At 48.0% G+C, this 17,865-nt stretch overlaps 2 protein-coding genes across 3 annotated transcripts; both read right to left on the bottom strand.

The window, feature by feature from the left end:
• Positions 1-347: 347 nt before the first annotated feature.
• RPS15A (ribosomal protein S15a) lies at positions 348-5,577 on the bottom strand. 2 transcript variants are annotated; one of them, XM_049789244.1, is made up of 5 exons: positions 5,543-5,577; positions 4,691-4,828; positions 3,790-3,869; positions 2,517-2,602; positions 348-484 (listed from the first exon to the last, which is right to left on the bottom strand). In XM_049789244.1, the coding sequence occupies exons 2-5, from the start codon at positions 4,821-4,823 to the stop codon at positions 391-393; spliced, it is 393 nt and encodes a 130-aa protein (XP_049645201.1). In that variant the 5' UTR covers positions 4,824-4,828; positions 5,543-5,577; the 3' UTR covers positions 348-390. The 2 variants fall into 2 exon arrangements, with proteins under 2 accessions (XP_049645201.1, XP_049645202.1); XM_049789245.1 differs by lacking the exon at positions 5,543-5,577 and adding an exon at positions 5,359-5,520.
• Positions 5,578-9,545: 3,968 nt separating this feature from the next.
• Positions 9,546-17,844, bottom strand: ARL6IP1 (ADP ribosylation factor like GTPase 6 interacting protein 1). The gene is made up of 6 exons (XM_049789225.1): positions 17,693-17,844; positions 14,187-14,320; positions 13,656-13,775; positions 11,454-11,571; positions 10,281-10,365; positions 9,546-9,909 (listed from the first exon to the last, which is right to left on the bottom strand). The coding sequence occupies exons 1-6, from the start codon at positions 17,726-17,728 to the stop codon at positions 9,791-9,793; spliced, it is 612 nt and encodes a 203-aa protein (XP_049645182.1). The 5' UTR covers positions 17,729-17,844; the 3' UTR covers positions 9,546-9,790.
• Between the last annotated feature and the right edge of the window lie 21 nt (positions 17,845-17,865).

Raw genomic sequence — 17,865 nt, forward strand, 5'->3', positions numbered from 1 at the left:
CCCAGCACTGCTGTGATTAAGGCAGGAAAGCCCCCCACCCTCTAGGACACAAAACTCAAAGGAGCCAGAAACAGTACCGTGGATAGTGGTTTGCATTGCAAACGTCTGACCTGAGCTTGGCCCTCAGCACCCTATATGGGCCACTGAGCACTGCTAGGAGTGATTCCTGAGCAGAGCCAGAACCAATCTTAACTCCATCATATGTGATCTAGCTCCAGTCCTGGGCCCAACCTAGATCCAAGCACACAAAACTGGTGTCGGACGCAAGTAGGTGACAACGGCCAATCATTCTCCAGATAACTCCCACCACCCAGCACATGGTGGGCAAATGCCTAACAACCAGGGAATCCAAGTCCATAGAGGCTTTTTATTGATTCAGGAATTACATCCCTAGAAAAAGAATCCCAGGATTTTCCCTCCTGTGTGTTTTCGTCTCGCTTCTTCATGGTCCATGATGCCAGCTGAGGTTGTCAGTACAATGAAACTATGGAGTTAAAACAGAAACAAACAGTGAATTTCAGAGATCTTTTCCAAACTACTCCAGACACACTACAGCCCCTCACTGCTTCCTCAAAGGCTTCCACAGGCCAGCGGTGCCCACACTGGGGCCAGAACGCAGATGGAAGGCCATTGCTCAATTTGGGCCACTCTGCCCTCAGTCAGCAATTGTCATATCAGGAACACTTTCAATTTCAAAGTGTCACTTCCCAGGCTGGCTTCAGTTCCTGGGACTGCATGCCCAACCTTGGATCTTTATTGGGTAAACAACCCTGCTCCCACCACCACCACCCCACTCTGCCCACAGATACAGCGGACAAGATTGAATTTCAAGTTTGAAGAATAGAAATGTAGCTAAACTGTTTCTATCATGACAGACAAGTTACCAAGTCACTGTGACTAGGGAACACAGCAGAACTGGTTCTCGCGTAGGTGAGGGACAATCAAGGGGAGCACCAAAAACTGAGGCACACTTAGGCTAATAGTGGGCCCGGAGAGATAGCTCAGCGGCGTTTGCCTTGCAAGCAGCCGATCCAGGACCAAAGGTGGTTGGTTCAAATCCCGGTGTCCCATATGATCCCCCATGCCTGCCAGGAGCTATTTCTGAGCAGACAGCCAGGAGTAACCCCTGAGCACCGCCGGGTGTGATCCTAAACCCCCCCCCCCCAAAAAAAAAGAAAGGCTAATAGTGCAGGGTGGAGGGCAAGGCCTTACATCCTGCTAACCCAGGTTCGAATTCCTGAATACCTCCAGGGGTTACTTGGGTGCACTGAGCCAGGAATAACCCAAGCATCATCAACTGTGGCTCAAGCCTCCCACCCCACAAAATAAAAACGCCAGAACAGGATGAGAGTTGTCCAAAGGGCTAAATCACTGGATTTTTGTTTTTATTTTGGTCCAACCTGGTGAGCTCAGTGGTTACTCCTGGCTGAAATCGCTTCTGGCTAGGGGGACCATATGGGATGCCGGATTGAACCAAGGTTCATCCTGGGTCAGCCATGCACAAGGCAAATTCGCTACCACTGTGCTATCCTTCAGCCCCAAGCACAGGCTTTTTAAGCAGGAGCCCTGGTTCCATTTCCCACCACTGCCCAACTGGAAACAACCCACCACTGCACCAGATGGCCTTGACCACCAATGGCACGTGGCTTCCCAACTCAAGTTTTCAAAGAATTCTGTCAGAATTCATTTTCCAGTAACGCTGCACCAAGATACAGTCACCATGAGTAGGAGCGAACTCAACCAGGACAACCAACGTGGTCAAGGGCTTAAGTGTTGTTCCAAGAAAGTTTTTATTGAAAGAGAGGAAGAGAAAGGGAGGAGGTCTATGGTCCAGAAAGAATACGGGCTTCTCCAGAGTGAAAATAAGCAAAGAAACATAAACATAAAAAACGAGCAAGCAAGACAAGAGAAACATTTTCGAGGGAGAATAGGCTTGGAGAACAAACCCAAGGGCTCAAGTTTTAACCAAAATCAGGGGCTGACATGAGGGCTGACTGGGGAGGACACTATCTTGCACAACTGACCGAAGCTTGATTCCCCCAAGCCCTACTGGGTATGATTCTCAGTACTGCTGGGTATGGCCCCAAAACAAGACAAAAAAAAAATGTTTTAAGAAGAATCAGGTAAAGCAACCCAAAAAGCCCCTTAGCTGACCTGCCCTGCCCAGTGGGACTTGCCACTGTCAAGCTACCTCTAGATTCCAGTGGCCAAGACAATTGTTGTCTTACTGTTAATGAAGAGTAGGCCCTGCTAGGGGGTTATTCTAGGCTGGGAGCCAGGAATCAGACACAGGGCCCTGCACTTCTGAGACCCAGGGTTGAAATGGACTTGGCCAGTGGGACTTCCCATGGCAATGCAGCAAGCACTGCCCAAAATGAACAGAGACATCTATCTGTCAGCCCTGTACAGGTGGCAAGCCTGGCACACACCAATTCCACTGTGGGGCAGAGGCAGGGACATTAAGGACACAGGCCCCACCAAACTCCAGTGAAAGGCCCAGCACGGAAGCCACTTACCCGAACTGACGGGACGGGAGTAGATTGTTCTGCCACTTCTCTAGATCTTTGAGCTGCACGTCAAATCTGGGGCTGATCACACCACACTGTAAGGCAGAATCCATCAGAAACAGGCCCCATGTCTGCAGACTGTCCCAGGAACACATCCCACAGCACCACCTTGGACCCACACCAGGGAAGGGGAGAGCTAGTGCGCGGGAGCAAGAACACTTCTGGCAGTGAGAAGCCATGCTCCCATACTCCTAGCTCACCCCTTCGGTTGCCAGGTGAGGTAGTAAAGCCATGAGACCAAGTCTTCGACCAACAGGCAAATGCTACACTGAGGAAGAAAGCCCAACTCCATTGTCCATAAACAGAAAATGCCAGGCACAAAAATTTCTAATGGGGGCCGGAAAGATGGCATGGAGGTAGCGCATTTGCCTTGCATGCAGGACGGTGGTTCAAATCCCGGCATCCCATATGGTCCCCCAAGCCTGCCAGGAGCGATTACTAAGTGTAGAGCCAGGAGGGGCCCCTAAGCGCTGCCGGGTGTGACCCAAAAACCTTAAAAAAATTTCTAATGATATACTGCCCAACTCAAAACTCCGGCTTCTCGCCACAACCATGACACCAGTGGGCAAAATGCTCAACACACGTCCCAGCTTACAAGTTCTTTGCAATTTGTTTTGTTTTGAGCTTTGAAGCCACACCAGTGACCAGGATAGGAGGGCTGCAATATTAACACCAACTCTAAGATGTTAGAACCACTGAAAAACCAGGAGCAAGGCCCACCAGTGACCTAAGTACTACTTTGGGGCTGATGGTCTAATGGCTAAGCAGTGAATCAGACCCAAAAATACCTGTAAAATGCACTAAACCTCTAAGTTTTCACACCCTACAGATTTCATCTACCCTCTTGCTGAAGGACACACTTTGGAAATGTTGGTAGGAACCAACTTCACCCATGAGAACAGCTACCACCAAACCTGTTCACTGCAAAGACCTAACAAAGGCCAGAGCCCAGGGATACCTGCCCTCAAATCAGAGCATCAAGTCACCAAGTCAGAGCCACCAGGTCACGCTGACAAGCTGAAGACTGCAGACAGCTGGTGCCCATCAAAGGAGAAATACCTTGTTCCACACACAGCACCATCAGCAAAGAGGAAGAGGACCAGCCAGAGAGAGGGGAGGGTTTCTCCCACCCCCTACCCTCAAATACAAAACCCACCAGGCAGTTCTAATAACCTATGCTTGTCACTTTCTGGGCCCTGAGTAGGAAATCTCCAATCCTTACCTTGTTCAGCCTGCCTGTTAGGTTCACGACAATTTTCCCAGCTCTGTGATCGTCGATGATTTCAAATTCACCAATGTAACCTGGAAGAGAGGGACTGTGCTGAGTGAGATCCAAACATCCATGGTCACAGCCAACCTCAGGATCACCCTTCCCAGGCAGATAGTTATGAGTGAAATTCTGACAGCATCATTTCAGTATGTGCCAAAAAAAAAAAAAAAGATAAAGTAGGAGCTAGAACAAGAGTACAGTGGGTAAGGCCTTGCATGGGGCTGATCTGGGTTTGATTTGCTGCATCCCAAATGGTTTCTGAGCACTGTTAGAAGTTAATTCCTGAGTGCAGAGTCAGAAGTAACCACCAGCTATGACTCTCCCCCTCCCCCTCCCAAAAAACCCGATAGTGTGGCCATCTAGTCATGTATAAATTTAGGAGACCACCAACAACGCCAAGCAAACCACTCTGCAACTTACCCATTCAGAGTTTCCCATTTGAGGTTACCCTATGACCCAAAACTTTAACACTCCTGGTGCCAGAGACAGTACACGGGCTACGCCCTTAGCATGGACACAGCTGAACTGATTCAATCCTCAGGTATCCCATGCAGTCTCCCTAACACTACAAGGAGTGATTCCTGAGTGCAGAGCCAGAAGTAACACCTGAATACCAGATGTGGCCAACAAGAAAACAAAACCAACAACCCTGTAGCTCTCTTGCTTCCCCAGCCCCCCAACTCTCAGATGCCCATTCAATAGTGTCCAGCTCCAGTATTACTCTCATCCCTCAAAACCCTGAGCCAGCCAGCAGTCACAAACTTCCTGGGCTGGGACAACCATGAAGTGTCCCGGGTCACCACGACTCAGCCTCCAATCCCGAGCCCTGTTATGCGCCCCTTCTTCCACTCACCGTGCTTCATCATCACCGTCAGGAACCTCACGATGACCTTGGAGCACGGCCTGATGAGCACCTGGCGCTTGCCTCGCTTCTCGGCATTGTTGATGCTCTTGAGGGCATCGGCCAGCACGTTCATGCGCACCATGGTGGCTGCAGAGGAATGGGGTGGACATGAAGACATGCTTCATTCGCACTGTCCCCATCGCATGGCTCTCTCCAAAGCAAGCTGGTGCCAGGCAGCCTAGTAACTCTCACCTGTCTAACCCCGAGCACCAGGTCGGGGAGTCGCAGGGGCCTTGGGGATCCCAGTCACAAGGTCCCTTTGGGCCAATCAACTCCCAACTTCTGTCTCCCCAGGCTGCAAGTGAAACTCACCGTCCACTTTCCCAGCAAACACATTTGCTCACCAGCAAATACATTTCCCACCTGTGCACTAGGGCCACGCACGGAGAATTCAGGGCACACCCCAAAGCATGCATGCACCAAGTGCCAAAAGCAGGGGAGCCCTCGGCCTGTGCTCGCGGCAAGTGGGAGAGCGAGCAGAGACGGGCCTTAGACCAGCGAGTCGCCGCCCCTGGCAGGATGCGGGGCGTGGGGAGCTGGGTGAGTGGGAGACAAGTCAAGTGGCGTCCGAGGCCCTGCACGGCCACCGCCCGCGCCCCTTAGGCCAAACTCTCCACCGTGCTGAACATGGGGCGGGAAACCGGGACGACTCGCTCCGGTGCCGGCTCAGATCCCCAAAAGGCCCGGACCCCCGGCACTGAAGGAGCTCGAACCCGTCGCCAAGAAGCAAAGTCGAGCCTCAGCGCGTAGGATGGCTCCGATAACTAGCGGATGATGCAGGAGGGCCGCAGAGGTACTCACCGGCACGGAAAGATGGCGGAAAGAGGGCCGCAACACCCGGCGCACGGAGTAATGGGAAGTGGGAGCCTCTCGCGAGACTCTTTAAGGCCGCCGACTGGAGGGAGCGCAAGTGGAGGCGGGGTGGAGGCGGAGCCTCTGCAGGGGTAGGCAGTGGAGAGCCGATGGAGTCGAACTCCCCAGCAAAGGTGCCTGGGATTTAAATGAAGTGTGGGATGGGGCTGGAGAGATAGCATGGAGGTAAGGCGTTTGTCTTACATGCAGAAGAACAGTGGTTCGAATCCCGGCATCCCATATGGTCCCCCGAGCCTGCCAGGAGCGATTTCTGAGCTGAGCCAGGAGTAACCCCTGAGAGCTGCCGGGTGTGTGACCCAAAAATCAAAAACAAACAAAAAAAATGAAACTGGGGTTCAGCTCCCTCCTAATGATGGGGTTCAGATCCCTCCTGGTGAGAAACTGGGGATCAAAGAGATTGCAAAACAGGTACAGTAGTTGCTTTGCATACTGTATGCCCCTTTTCTCTCCCAGCAACACGTGGCTGTACCCTCTTCTTGCCACCCTGCAGCAACTCTGGTAGGACCCCTCAGCTCTGCCGGATGAGACCCCCAAAATAGAAAAACTAAAAAAACTGACAAGGCTTCTGAGATCAAAATTGGGACAGAGGGGCAGGAGATGGCACAGCGGTAGGGCCTTTGCCTTGCTGGTCGGCACTCCCATATGGGCCCCCAGCCTGTCAGGGGTGATTTCTGAGTGCAGGCCCAGGAATAACCCCTGAGCACCGCTAGGTGTGGCCCAAGGACCGATCAATCAAAATAAATTTTTAAAAAATTGGGACAGTGTGTAAGGCAAGTGCCTCAACCTATGTCTATCCAGCCCTCAGCTATTAACTAATATTTTATCACAGTAACATCCTCATTTAGAAAAAATGCTAATTACGTCTATAATACGATCTTTCTGGAAGCCCAGCAATGGAGTTTTCCTGCCTCTGAGTGCATTAGAAAAAAATATATATCTTTACATATATTAATGTATATCATATATGAATCCACCCTATGTAAATTTTATTTTGTTGTTTGAGGCATGTGTGTATGTTTTGGATGTTTTTTGGTTTGGGGGCCACACCGGTGACGCTCAGGGGTTACTCCTGGCTATGCGCTCAGAAATTGCTCCTGGCTTGGGGGACCATATGGGACCCCAGGGAATTGAACCACAGTCCTTCCAAGGTTTGCGCTTGCAAGGCAAATGCCCTACCGCTTGTGCCACCACTCCGGCCCGAGAGGCATGTGTTCAAAGCAGTTCAAAAAAATTTTTGGTTTTGGGCCACACCTAGTGGCACTCGGATTAATCCTAGATCTGTGCTCAAAAATCGCTCCTGGCATGGAGGACCATTATGGGATGCCAGGAATCAAACCCGGGTCTGTCCTGGGTCATCTGCATGCAAGACAAAAAACCTACCACTGTACAGCTACTCCAGCACCCCCCTCCAAATTTACTTATATAGGTGGTTGATTTTACTCTTCCCAAAATGTAAAAATCTGCTTACTGGTACTCTAGATATGTTCTTGGAGTTCTGAGGAAAATCACTTATGTTCTGAAATAAACACTCAGGATTCTGAATCTGGGTGTCCTGAGCATTGCTAGGTGTGGCAAAAAGAAAAAAATAAAAAAAGAGGGGGGAAATCTTTAAATAAATATCTTCCTGTGAAAGGTAATCTTTTTTTTTTTTTTTTTTGGTTTTTGGGCCACACCCAGCAGCGCTCAGGGGTTACTCCTGGCTGTCTGCTCAGAAATAGCTCCTGGCAGGCACGGGGGACCATATGGGACACCGGGATTGGAACCAACCACCTTTGGTCCTGGATAGGCTGCTTGCAAGGCAAATGCCGCTGTGCTATCTCTACGGCCCGTGAAAGGTAATCTTAAGAGTCCGGTAAAATATGACCCTTTCCAGTTGCTGTTGTAACAGCAAGAACAAGCTGTACCTCTGCTAGGAGAGAAAGAGGAGGGATACTCTGAGAAAGAGCGTGAAGGCTGTTCTATTGATACTGAATATGTTTCCACCCTCTCTCCCCTCTGTGCTCCTTCCCAGAAGGCCAAAGGATCTTTCAGGTTCTAAGTAGACATAGCTCCCATTGTCCTCTGTAGAATCTGGCCAGTGCCACTTAAGCCCTTAAGATGGTCCCAGCCTTCGTATTGATTTGCAAGTAACTCCTTGCCTTGCACACATTCCCTCTTTTTTGTTTTTGGATTACACCCGGCAGCACTCAGGGGTTCCTCCTGGCTCTGCGCTCAGAAATCGCTCCTGGCCGGGATTCAAAACCACCGTCCTTCTGCATGCAAGGCAAATGCACTACCTCCATGCTATCTCTCCGGCCCCCATTCTTTCTCTCCTCACTCTCTTCCTCCTCTATAAATGGACAAATGTTTACCCATCTGTAAAATGGGAATGAAATGTTACTTTAAGTTGCTACTTTAAGGACACATGAAACAAACCATTTCAAAGGGCAAGTACTGAATCCATCTGCATCAGTACAGCTAATGTCTCAACCCACCAGTCCAATTCTCAAACCCTCCATGAACCTTAAGGAAAACACTCGAATTGGAACATCCTAGGGGCCTTTAGTCCCTTCTGGGTGTTTAAGGAAAACAAACTACAGCTAGAACATTTTAGGGGCCTATAGATCCTTCTGTGTGTGTGGACAGGCATGCACTTTTCCCACTGTCCTATTCTCTGGCCCCTAAGCACTCACTTTGCTCTCAGTTCACAAAATTAGGACCCAAACCCAATCATGTTGACACTGTATTTGCTACACTTGAAAGAATGAGACATAGGAGGGATTCCAGCTTTTTTAATTTTTCCCCTTTTACAATAAAACAAAGTAGAAGAAGTAACACAGCAATCAAACTGAAAAAGTAGTTAATTGGTCAAACAAGTATACACAAAAAAGAATCCAGTAGGAAGACAGGCTTATTTACAATGGTGAGAAACACATACATATAAGGTAGTTGGTAGTTTTCACAGGAAACAAAGAAAAACAAAAGAAACCTACGCTCCATGGATGCCTGTTTATAGAAATATCCAGGGAAGAGAAAACATCACGTGTTCAGGGAGAAGTTCTGATTTTACATCATCAGTGCAATAAATTCACAAAACTATATTACAGCTAGTTCAACAGAGCCTTAAGAATTGTTCCCAAATAAATCACATTGTTAGCTCTGAGGATCATTCCTACAGTTTTCACCTACTCTACAGGCATAGCAGGAAGACTTTGGAGCTTTCCAAGGATTCCCACATCTCTGTGGACCTGAGACCAATGAATGCTGGCCCATTCTGCTCTGCCAACAGTCCTTAGTTAGGTTCTGCAGTTGAGAGAAAAGTCACAGCCGCTCTATGGAGGGCTTGCTGCAGCCAGCAATTCTAGTCAAGAAGGCTCTAGAAGATTCCCTGGAACAACTACCAGAAGGAGGGAACATCAGTAAGGTGGTCCCACTGACATGAATCTTGACAAACATGTGAATACAGACTGTTGTTCTTTAATGGCTGGTATTAGATAAGAGTAAAGGTCCTGGACACAATTCTAAGTGAGACAAGCTTCTGTTTCAGTCAGCTGAAACTCCAAGAGCTGCTGATCAAAAGCCCGAAAGGCCTAACTTGAAATCTAAGTGCAAGAGGACAAGGGGGGCTGTGCCTGGGAGGAAGCACTCACATTTCCTACCCTCCTGTACATCCGTCCCATAGGAGGAACCCAGGGGGGACAAGGGCATGACGGTCTTTCTCAGTATGCAGTGAAACTCCTCCCCCAAGGGGAGACAAAGGAGGAATGAGTCTCACTTGAACTCTTCACTGGAAGGTGTCAGCTTGATTTCTGGGTTCTGGGTTCTTAGGTTCTCACATAAGAAGGGCAGCTGATGGCAGAACATACTCCTGAAGCCATGGACCACACTAACTAAGACCAAGATGCGCGCAAAAGATTCTGCAAAGTCTCTCACTGCTTTACTGTGCTCAAAGAAACTGAACTCAAAGCTAGAAACCTCAAAACAAGGCCAACATCAGATAAGTTGTGGGTGTGAGACTAGCTAGACTAGACAGGAAGACACAGCACATAGCCGGACTCTAGGTTCGACTTCACTGAACTAAGGGTAGGAGGGAGAAAAGGAGGAGGTGGGAACACATTAGTGCTCCGCTGGCATAACAGAAACTTCCCCAGGACAACGTATATGCCACGTGATCTCTCGCTGAACAGAGCTGACTGATTATTCATTTTTCTTCACTTTTTGCTTGAGCAACTTGTTTATCTCCCGCTTGGCCATGCCAATGTATTTGGAAATAATCCCATGCTGGTTCAGTCCAGGAAGCAGCAGGAAGAAGGTCACTGCAAACAAACAAACAAGAGTTAAGGAGGCCACATCTGCTTCTTAGTACAGGCTGTTGACATTTGAGAGAAGGCAGCTTCCTGGAAGGAAGAAGGAGGGAGGAAAATCCTTTCTATGGAAGTAGCTTCCACTGGTATTTAGGCCCTGAAACTTAGGATCTTATCCATCACACAGCTAGGAAATGACCTGGCTGAGACCCCAAAGACTGTGATACAGCTTAAGGTCATCCAATACTTCCTACCCATGTTCTTTGTCTTCGATTCCTGCAGGACCAGCTGTCTTCTTGGCCAGCGCCCTACGTGAGTCAGCACATCTGCCACCGTTTGCAGTTCTGGGGGACCCCACAGGCCAGGGTATGCTTGTGACTTACCGATCAAGTAGGTGAGCAAAAGGTTGTGCACCTGCTGTCCCACCCAAGCCACTGCAGCAAGGGAGACGATCATGGTCATGAAGTACTAACAAGGAAGAAACAAGAAGTGTTCAAGACATGGAAATGTGAAGAAACAAAATAATTCAGTCCTGACTTCCACATTCCTTCTACAAGTTTCAATACATGACATGAAACTCCATTAGATCTACTCTACAAAGTTCAGGTACATTCTAGAGTTCCAACCTAGAACTAGATTAGAATATCAATTACATTATTTTTATAATGGCGTCACATATGAAAGTGAAAGGAGAATGAGTAGTTTGTATCTTTTACATTCATTGCAGTAACAATGAATCAGAAAATTTTAATTCTTTTTTTTTTTTTTTTTTTTGGTTTTTGGGCCACACCCGGCATTGCTCAGGGGTTACTCCTGGCTGTCTGCTCAGAAATAGCTCCTGGCAGGCACAGGGGACCATATGGGACACCGGGATTCGAACCAACCACCTTAGGTCCTGGATCGGCTGTTTGCAAGGCAAACGCCGCTGTGCTACCTCTCTGGGCCCCAAAATTTTAATTCTACTAGAATAAAATATTATAAGCAAAACAGTTACTTTGGGGAGAGGGAGAGTGATAATAAAACAGGGAGGGTACTTGTTATACATGAAGCCCACCAGGGTTCAACCCCCAGCAACCGATACTTCCCCCAACCACTGCCAGGAGTGACCCAGAGAGCAGAGCCAGGAATAAACCCTGAGAACCCTGGGTGTGCCCCAAAACAAAACAAAAATCACTTTGTCATAAATTTGGTTAATACCAACATTAATGAATGTACTCAATTGGAAATCACCAACAGAAAAATTAGAAATATCAAATTATATATATCATACATATTTAAAAAAATTAAAGTATGATGATTCAAAGTTTCTTCAATCTTGAAACTTTTTCTTTACTCTTTTTGTTTGGGGGGGGGGGGGCGCCAAACCCAGTGGTGCTTAGGGGTTACTCGGGGCTTTGTGTTCAGAAATCGCTCCTGGCAGGTTCTAGGAACCATGTGGGATGCCAGGAATCAAACCCGGGTCTGCCTCAGGTTATCCACAAGCAAAGCAAACACCCTACCGCTGTGCTCTCTGGCCCCTTGCTTTACTTTTAATCAAGTCAAAGGCAAAAAAGTACCATTTTCGGCTTTTCTTCCTTCAGTGTAAAGAGGCGCTTCCACCAGCCCATGGTTCTGCGCCGAGTTTTCACCAGATTACTGCAGATCTCATGGAATCTCTGCTGCTGTTCAGTGGTCCTGGAAAAAAAAAAAAAAAAGTTTCTCCATGGCTCTGGACACAACACCAGCGTGAAGATACATCTCCCACCGTCTTAAAGTGACAATACTATTACTATCTCTAAAGAAGAGGAGATATTAGTGGAAAACTATGATTAGCAAAACAGGCTCTCGGGGCCAGAGCACACTACAACAGCAGAGAAGGCATTTGTCTTGCATACAACTAAGTTTCATCCCTGTCGCCACAGTTATTCCCATGAGCCAGCCACTCTGAGCACCACCAGATATGGCCTCAAAATGAAAATAAACCAACAAAAAGTAGCATCTGATGTCAATGAAACACTCCTTCTAACAACACAAGAATAAGCTTTACCCAGAGGTATGTGCATGGTATACAGACACATTCTCACTGTGCAAAGGAAGGACGAGGTTCTAAAGTCAAATTTCATTTAGTATAGTAACAAGACTCTGGCCACCATGGGCCAAGCAAGAAGCAGTATAAATTCTCCAAGGCAGATCAGGGGCTAAAGAGCTTACTCTGCATGCATTTCAACTCAGGGTGCCTCTGGGAGCAAGCAGCACATTAGCACTGCTGGATGTGTCCCCAAACATCTGCCTCATGGAAGGGGCAAAAAAAATTCTCAATATAAGTAATCCCTCTATTCCTATTTTTCAGATCTTGATAAATTCTGACATTTCCACCAGATTTGAACATTCTCAGGTCACTTCTGGCACTTACAACATGAAACCCACTAAGGGGCCTCTGACATTTGATTCCAAGACAACAATAGCTCAAACCTAAACTAAATCTACTAACTCAAACCAAGAGGAAACTAATTTCATACAGAAACAAAATAGCAAAAATACAAAGGAGCCTCCAAGAAGAAAAGCCTGAGCTAGGCTTCCTAGGGATTCAGTCTACATGTGCTTATTCGGTACTGGTGTCCTGCCCAGGTATCCCGGCTGCAGCTAGGAGCACTTGTGGTCATCAAGGAGGTGTTAGTATTTCGCCTTGAGTCCCAATCCTTATTCTCATCAAACTACTACAGCAAGAAGAGTTTCTGCAAAGCGCCTGGCCTGCCACTTGCAAACAAGGCCTTTTTCTATGTGGTCAAGGGCAAGGCCAGATCGCCGTTCTGCCTCAGTGACCTTCCTTCCTCCCAGAACACAACCAACTGGCTGCTGATAAAAGCCCTATACTGACTGCTCCAGAACTGCCCACATTTCTTTCTACAAACACTCTTCTTGGGGCTCTGAAAAAGCAGATCAGTAGATCAGAGAGCAAATGAAAGCAAGGAAAGAGGGTGCTTCCGTTCATTCAAGTGTTACGTTGCGTGGTTTTGGGGGTTGCACCAAGTAAGGCTCTGTGTTGAGGAACTATGTTTTGGGATCAACATAATCTTATGCCAGGGACTTGAACCCAGGCCTCCTACATGCAAAACACCTGTTGAGATCTCCTTTCAGTCCTCAACTGTTAAACAAGAAGAACACCCAGAAACAAATCAAAGGATCATTTCTCAAGAGGCTTCTAGAGGTTTCCGAATTGATTTGATTTACCACCTTTGTAGAGGAAAAAGAAATCATGCAACGCTCCACTGCTGGCACATGAGAGTATCACTACACTCGCTCCTACCACCCTTTCCAATCGTTCCAGACCCCTGAATCCACTCACAGACCCATTAATCACTCCTTCAAGGGAAGAAGCATCTTTAATTACCCCACACTTTTTTTTTTTTTTTGCCTTTTTTTATTTTGCTTTGGGCCACACCCATTGACACTCAGAAATCGTTCCTCTCTTGGGGGACTATGTGGAACACCGGATCCAACCAAGGTCCGTCCTGGGTCAGTTGCATTTGCAAGGCAGCTGCCCTACTGCTGCACTATCTCTCCGGCCCCAAATTACCCCACACTTTAAACAAAAAGAAGCCTGTATCTTATAAAAGCTGGAAAAATAGCACCAAGGGAAGCGGTGCATACCGGATTCAGTTCCTCAGTCTGGCCCAGAGTAATCGGCACTACTTTGAACCCTCTGTTGTCTACTCCTCCTGGTAGGCCAATCCTAGACCCTCAGAAATCTGGTTGCCAAACCACATCACATCACATACCACTTGTTGGAGCCAAAAATTCTAGGTGCGAGAATGGGAACCAGGTAATCTGCCAAGCACAGGAACATGACAAAACAGGAAACTCCGGACAGGACAGATGGATCAAGATAGTAGATAGTCCTGTGGAGGGGAGGAACAGGTTAGTCGTTATTGCGCCTGGCTGAAGATGGTAACTCTTTGTGTGTATTTATTACATCCTATCTGCAATGGCTGAGGTGCAAGATGTATGTGTGTGTATCTGTGTGAGTTGAGAGCCCAGGGCCCCACATATGCACATGACCAATAACTATCAGTGAGCCATATTTCTCGCCCCTCCTCGAAACTAGTTCAGAATAAAGGGCTGAGAAGTTCCGGCCTCTTATTCATTCCACTGAATCACATGCCTAAGCTTATAGCAGACTCACAAATTCTGAAAACTGGCTGAGCCACTCTCAGAAAAGCTCTCCAAAAGACATCCAGACAGGTTACCTGTCTTGTATCACGAGCCCTCTCAAATGTGCAGTGGGGTCCGAAACCCAATAGCTCACTTACAGGAACACCAGAGATATCCCAGCCAGGACAGCGGGCGGGAACCAGGCTTTCTCCCAGCGGAGGACCTTGTCAGCCATCAACATGACTTCGCCCCAGCCTTGCAGCTGCTCTTCCAGACTCGCAGTTTCGGCAGCCTGTGGAGGATCAAACAGTTCAAGTGATCCTACCTATGGATTGTTCCCAGGAGCTCCCAAAGCCTTCAGTCCTTTTAAATTATTAAGGTTTCCAGTATGTCAAACAGTTCCTAAACACATCCCAACCAAATAAGCTGGTTCCCAAAATACATGTGTGAAAGCTGATAGAGGACAGAAACCAAAGCAAGAAAAGGAGATCATTGAATCCAGATTACTTAATTCCAGATCTGTACACTGGGCTAGTCCTTATTTATTGTTTTTGCTGAAGGCCACAAGCAGCAACATTCAGTAGCTACTACTCTCAGGATCAAAGCTCCAAGGATCATGTGGTGGTGAGGACCTGGGGGCCCTTGCATGCAAAACATGTGCTCTAGTCCAGAGAGCTATATTCCAAGCTTTGGGGATACTCTTCATATATGTGATAGAACATAACCCCTAGGGAAATTTCTCTCCAAAGAAAGGATAAGAATGATGCATTTGGGGCCACAGAGATCAACAAGGATTAAGGCACTTGCCTTACATGTGACTGACCTTGGATTGATCCTTGGCAATGCATAAATATGATCCCTGAGCAGACCCAGGAGTAAGTAGCCCATGAGTTCTACTGGATGCGTCTCCCAAACAAGTAAGGGCCCATTTAGCAATGAAAGGAATCTAAGCCAGGGAGCCAGAGCAATAGCAGGGAGGGTCTTTGACTTGTACAAGGCCAACCTGGGTTCAATCCCTGCCCACCCAAATGGTCCTCTGAGCACAGAAGTAATTCCTAAATGCAGAGCCTGTTAAAAAACAACAACAACAACAACAACAAAAACCCAAGTATCACCGATAAGATGTTAGGTGTGACAAAAAAAGATGGAAAAGAAATGGAGCCCAACTAGTTCACTGGCTTTCCCAGAGTCATGCTCTCTTCAGTGGCAGCATCCAGAGTGGACTAAATTATGTCACTTTAAGCAGATGGATAGACTTATATGCTGTTACCTCATCTTATTGATCTAAAAGCTCCTTCCCTAGGGAAAGCCTCCTGACAGCATTCAATTTCTAAAATAGCTCCCAGTAATGGAATAATAAAGATATTTGCTTCATTTGCAATGTAAGGAAAACTACTTTCCTCGAATTACTTGGGGAATTTTAAGTTCTATCTATCAAAAATCTCAATACATGGCTTCTAAACACTTATCTGGGCCCTTGGGCCCAGGTTTTAGATTTCTCTGAAAAGCTGACCATCTGCTAAAATAAAAGATGAACAAATGTGTCCCAAAACATCCAGAAGCTAATTTCGGCAGAGGGGAAAAAAATAAAATTGAAACAGAAAACCCAAAATGTCCTCAGGATCAAACACCAGAACATGGGAGAGACTTCCAGCAGGTCTGGAAGCAAAGAGCAGTCTGGAGAATAATTCACATGCACATGCATGGAGGGAAAGACACATTTTCAGGAGTTCCCCATGCTTGCCCTTTGGTCCCAAGAAGCAGTCAGCTCCACAGAGGTCCAAAAATGCAAGAGTGACTTCCTCCCAATCTGAGGGAAATTACACACCAGGAGGGGGGGACCAAATAGTCTCAACACCAATCCAAGGTGCTAAATCAAAGATTTTTCCAACCAATGAGTAGCATGACATATACTGAGCGAAGTAGAATCAGATCAATCCCACAACCCATCACCCCAATGATAATGTCATCGGGGTGAAATATGCAAAGGTCAGAGGTCAGTGCATTTTTACCAAAACCAAATGCCTTCAATAAGAGTGATCACTTATGCACCTCAAATTTTACCCTGGGAGCCTGGAGTGATGAGTCCAGCAGGTGGGGCTTTTACCTTGTACACAGATTCAGGTCCAGTCCCATATAATCCCTTGAGCCCTCCCCTGAGCATAATTGGGTATGGCCCCAAAATAAACAAATAAAAAAGAATTTCTGACCTTCTTTATATATTGTGTTTTACACAGGTAAGAGGGTATCAACTGTGAGTCAGAAACTCAGCTAAGTATTCTATGTGCTTGTACACTTACTAAAGAAAAATGTTAGCTCCAATAAAATATTTTGCTAGTAAATAAAACGTTAGGGGCTGGAGCGATAACACAGAGGATAGGGTGTTTGCTTTGCACACAGCCTACCCAGGTTCGATCCTTGGCATCCCATATGGTCCCCCGTGCCTGGAGTAACTTCTGAGGGTAGAGGCAGGAGTAACCCCTGAATGCTGCAAAGTGTGGCCCCAAAACCAAAAAATAAATAAAAAGTTAGTAAGATAATTGACCCAAAGGAAGCTGAGGCGTGGTCACCATCCTACATTACAGAAGAGGACACTGAGATATTCCAGATACCGAGATGAACGGTTCTGAATGCAGAAAATATTGAAAACAAGTACAAAGGTCAAGGATATTTCAAGTCTAGGCCACGGAGTTGTCATTTTCAATAGGTAAAGTATGAAAGTGAATATGTGAGATTTCGTGTGGGTTATTTTCAGTAGGGAATGCGTTTGAAATTTCGTGTACGTATGGTTCAACAGGCAGAGTTGTGCGTAGACATTTCAGGTGTGTTTCAACAGGGAGATTTTGTGTGAGTGGATGAGATTTCAACAGACGATGTGTGCGTATGAGATTTTATTCGAGGATGTGTGTGTGCGCGCGTGCCTGTGTTTTCAACAGAGGCAAGTATGACTTCTAATAGAGGAGTGTGTGTTGTGTGTCTGTGTTGGCTTAGAGTGGTGTGTGTGTGCCTGCGCATGTCTGCTCGTCTCCCAACAGAGGGGTGTGCGTTCTGTGCGTAGGGGTGCGGGGCCCTGCATCAAGAGAAAAACAAGCAGTGTGTGCAAATGGCCGAAATCTCCATCTCAGGCCAGGTTCCGGGGCTCCCGACGGAGGGGAGCAAACGCGGGGTGGCGCCCCAATTTGTATCTGCATCCCACACACCCCACCCAAAGCGTGTGTCTGCAGGAGCCCTCGGCAGCTTCTCCGTCGTCCCCGGTCCAGCCCCGCCCCCACTCCGAGCCTCGAGACGCCCCGTTTCCAAATTCCCGACCCAAGCCAGGAGCCCCCCCGAGGGGTCCCCCAATGCCAGCGCTTGCAGGGAGCGAATGAGTTCCTGGAGGGGGGCACGCAGGGGGCCCCTAGTGACCAGCAAAGAAAGTAGAAATGCTGGGTGCGACTCGGGCTGGGCCTGACTTCCAGGTTCCGTCCAGCCCCCCAAAGCCCCGTCTCCCGCTTCCTCCCCGCTCGCCAGGCCCAGCTCGAAGGAACAAGGACGCAGCGCGCGCCTGCACCGAAGCCCACCTGGCAAGTCACCGGTCGCCGGGCCAGAGACGGCCCGAAGCGAGCGGGCAGGGAGTCGAGAAGCCAGCGCCCCGAACCCCTCGACACACGGCGCCGGGACTCACCAGCAGGTTGGTGCTGCGGTTATCCCCCTCCGCCATCGTGCCTCGCTCGACGAGCCGCTTCGGCAGCGCAGGTCACACGCCGGAGACGGTCGGCCAGCGAGCGGCCCCGCCCCGCCGAGGCCTTATATAGCCCGGCCTCCCTTCCCGACAGCCCCCGCGACGCTCGCTCCCCA

The sequence above is a fragment of the Suncus etruscus genome, chromosome 15, assembly GCF_024139225.1.
Source record: "Suncus etruscus isolate mSunEtr1 chromosome 15, mSunEtr1.pri.cur, whole genome shotgun sequence".
In the NCBI taxonomy this organism is placed as follows: Eukaryota; Metazoa; Chordata; class Mammalia; order Eulipotyphla; family Soricidae; genus Suncus; species Suncus etruscus.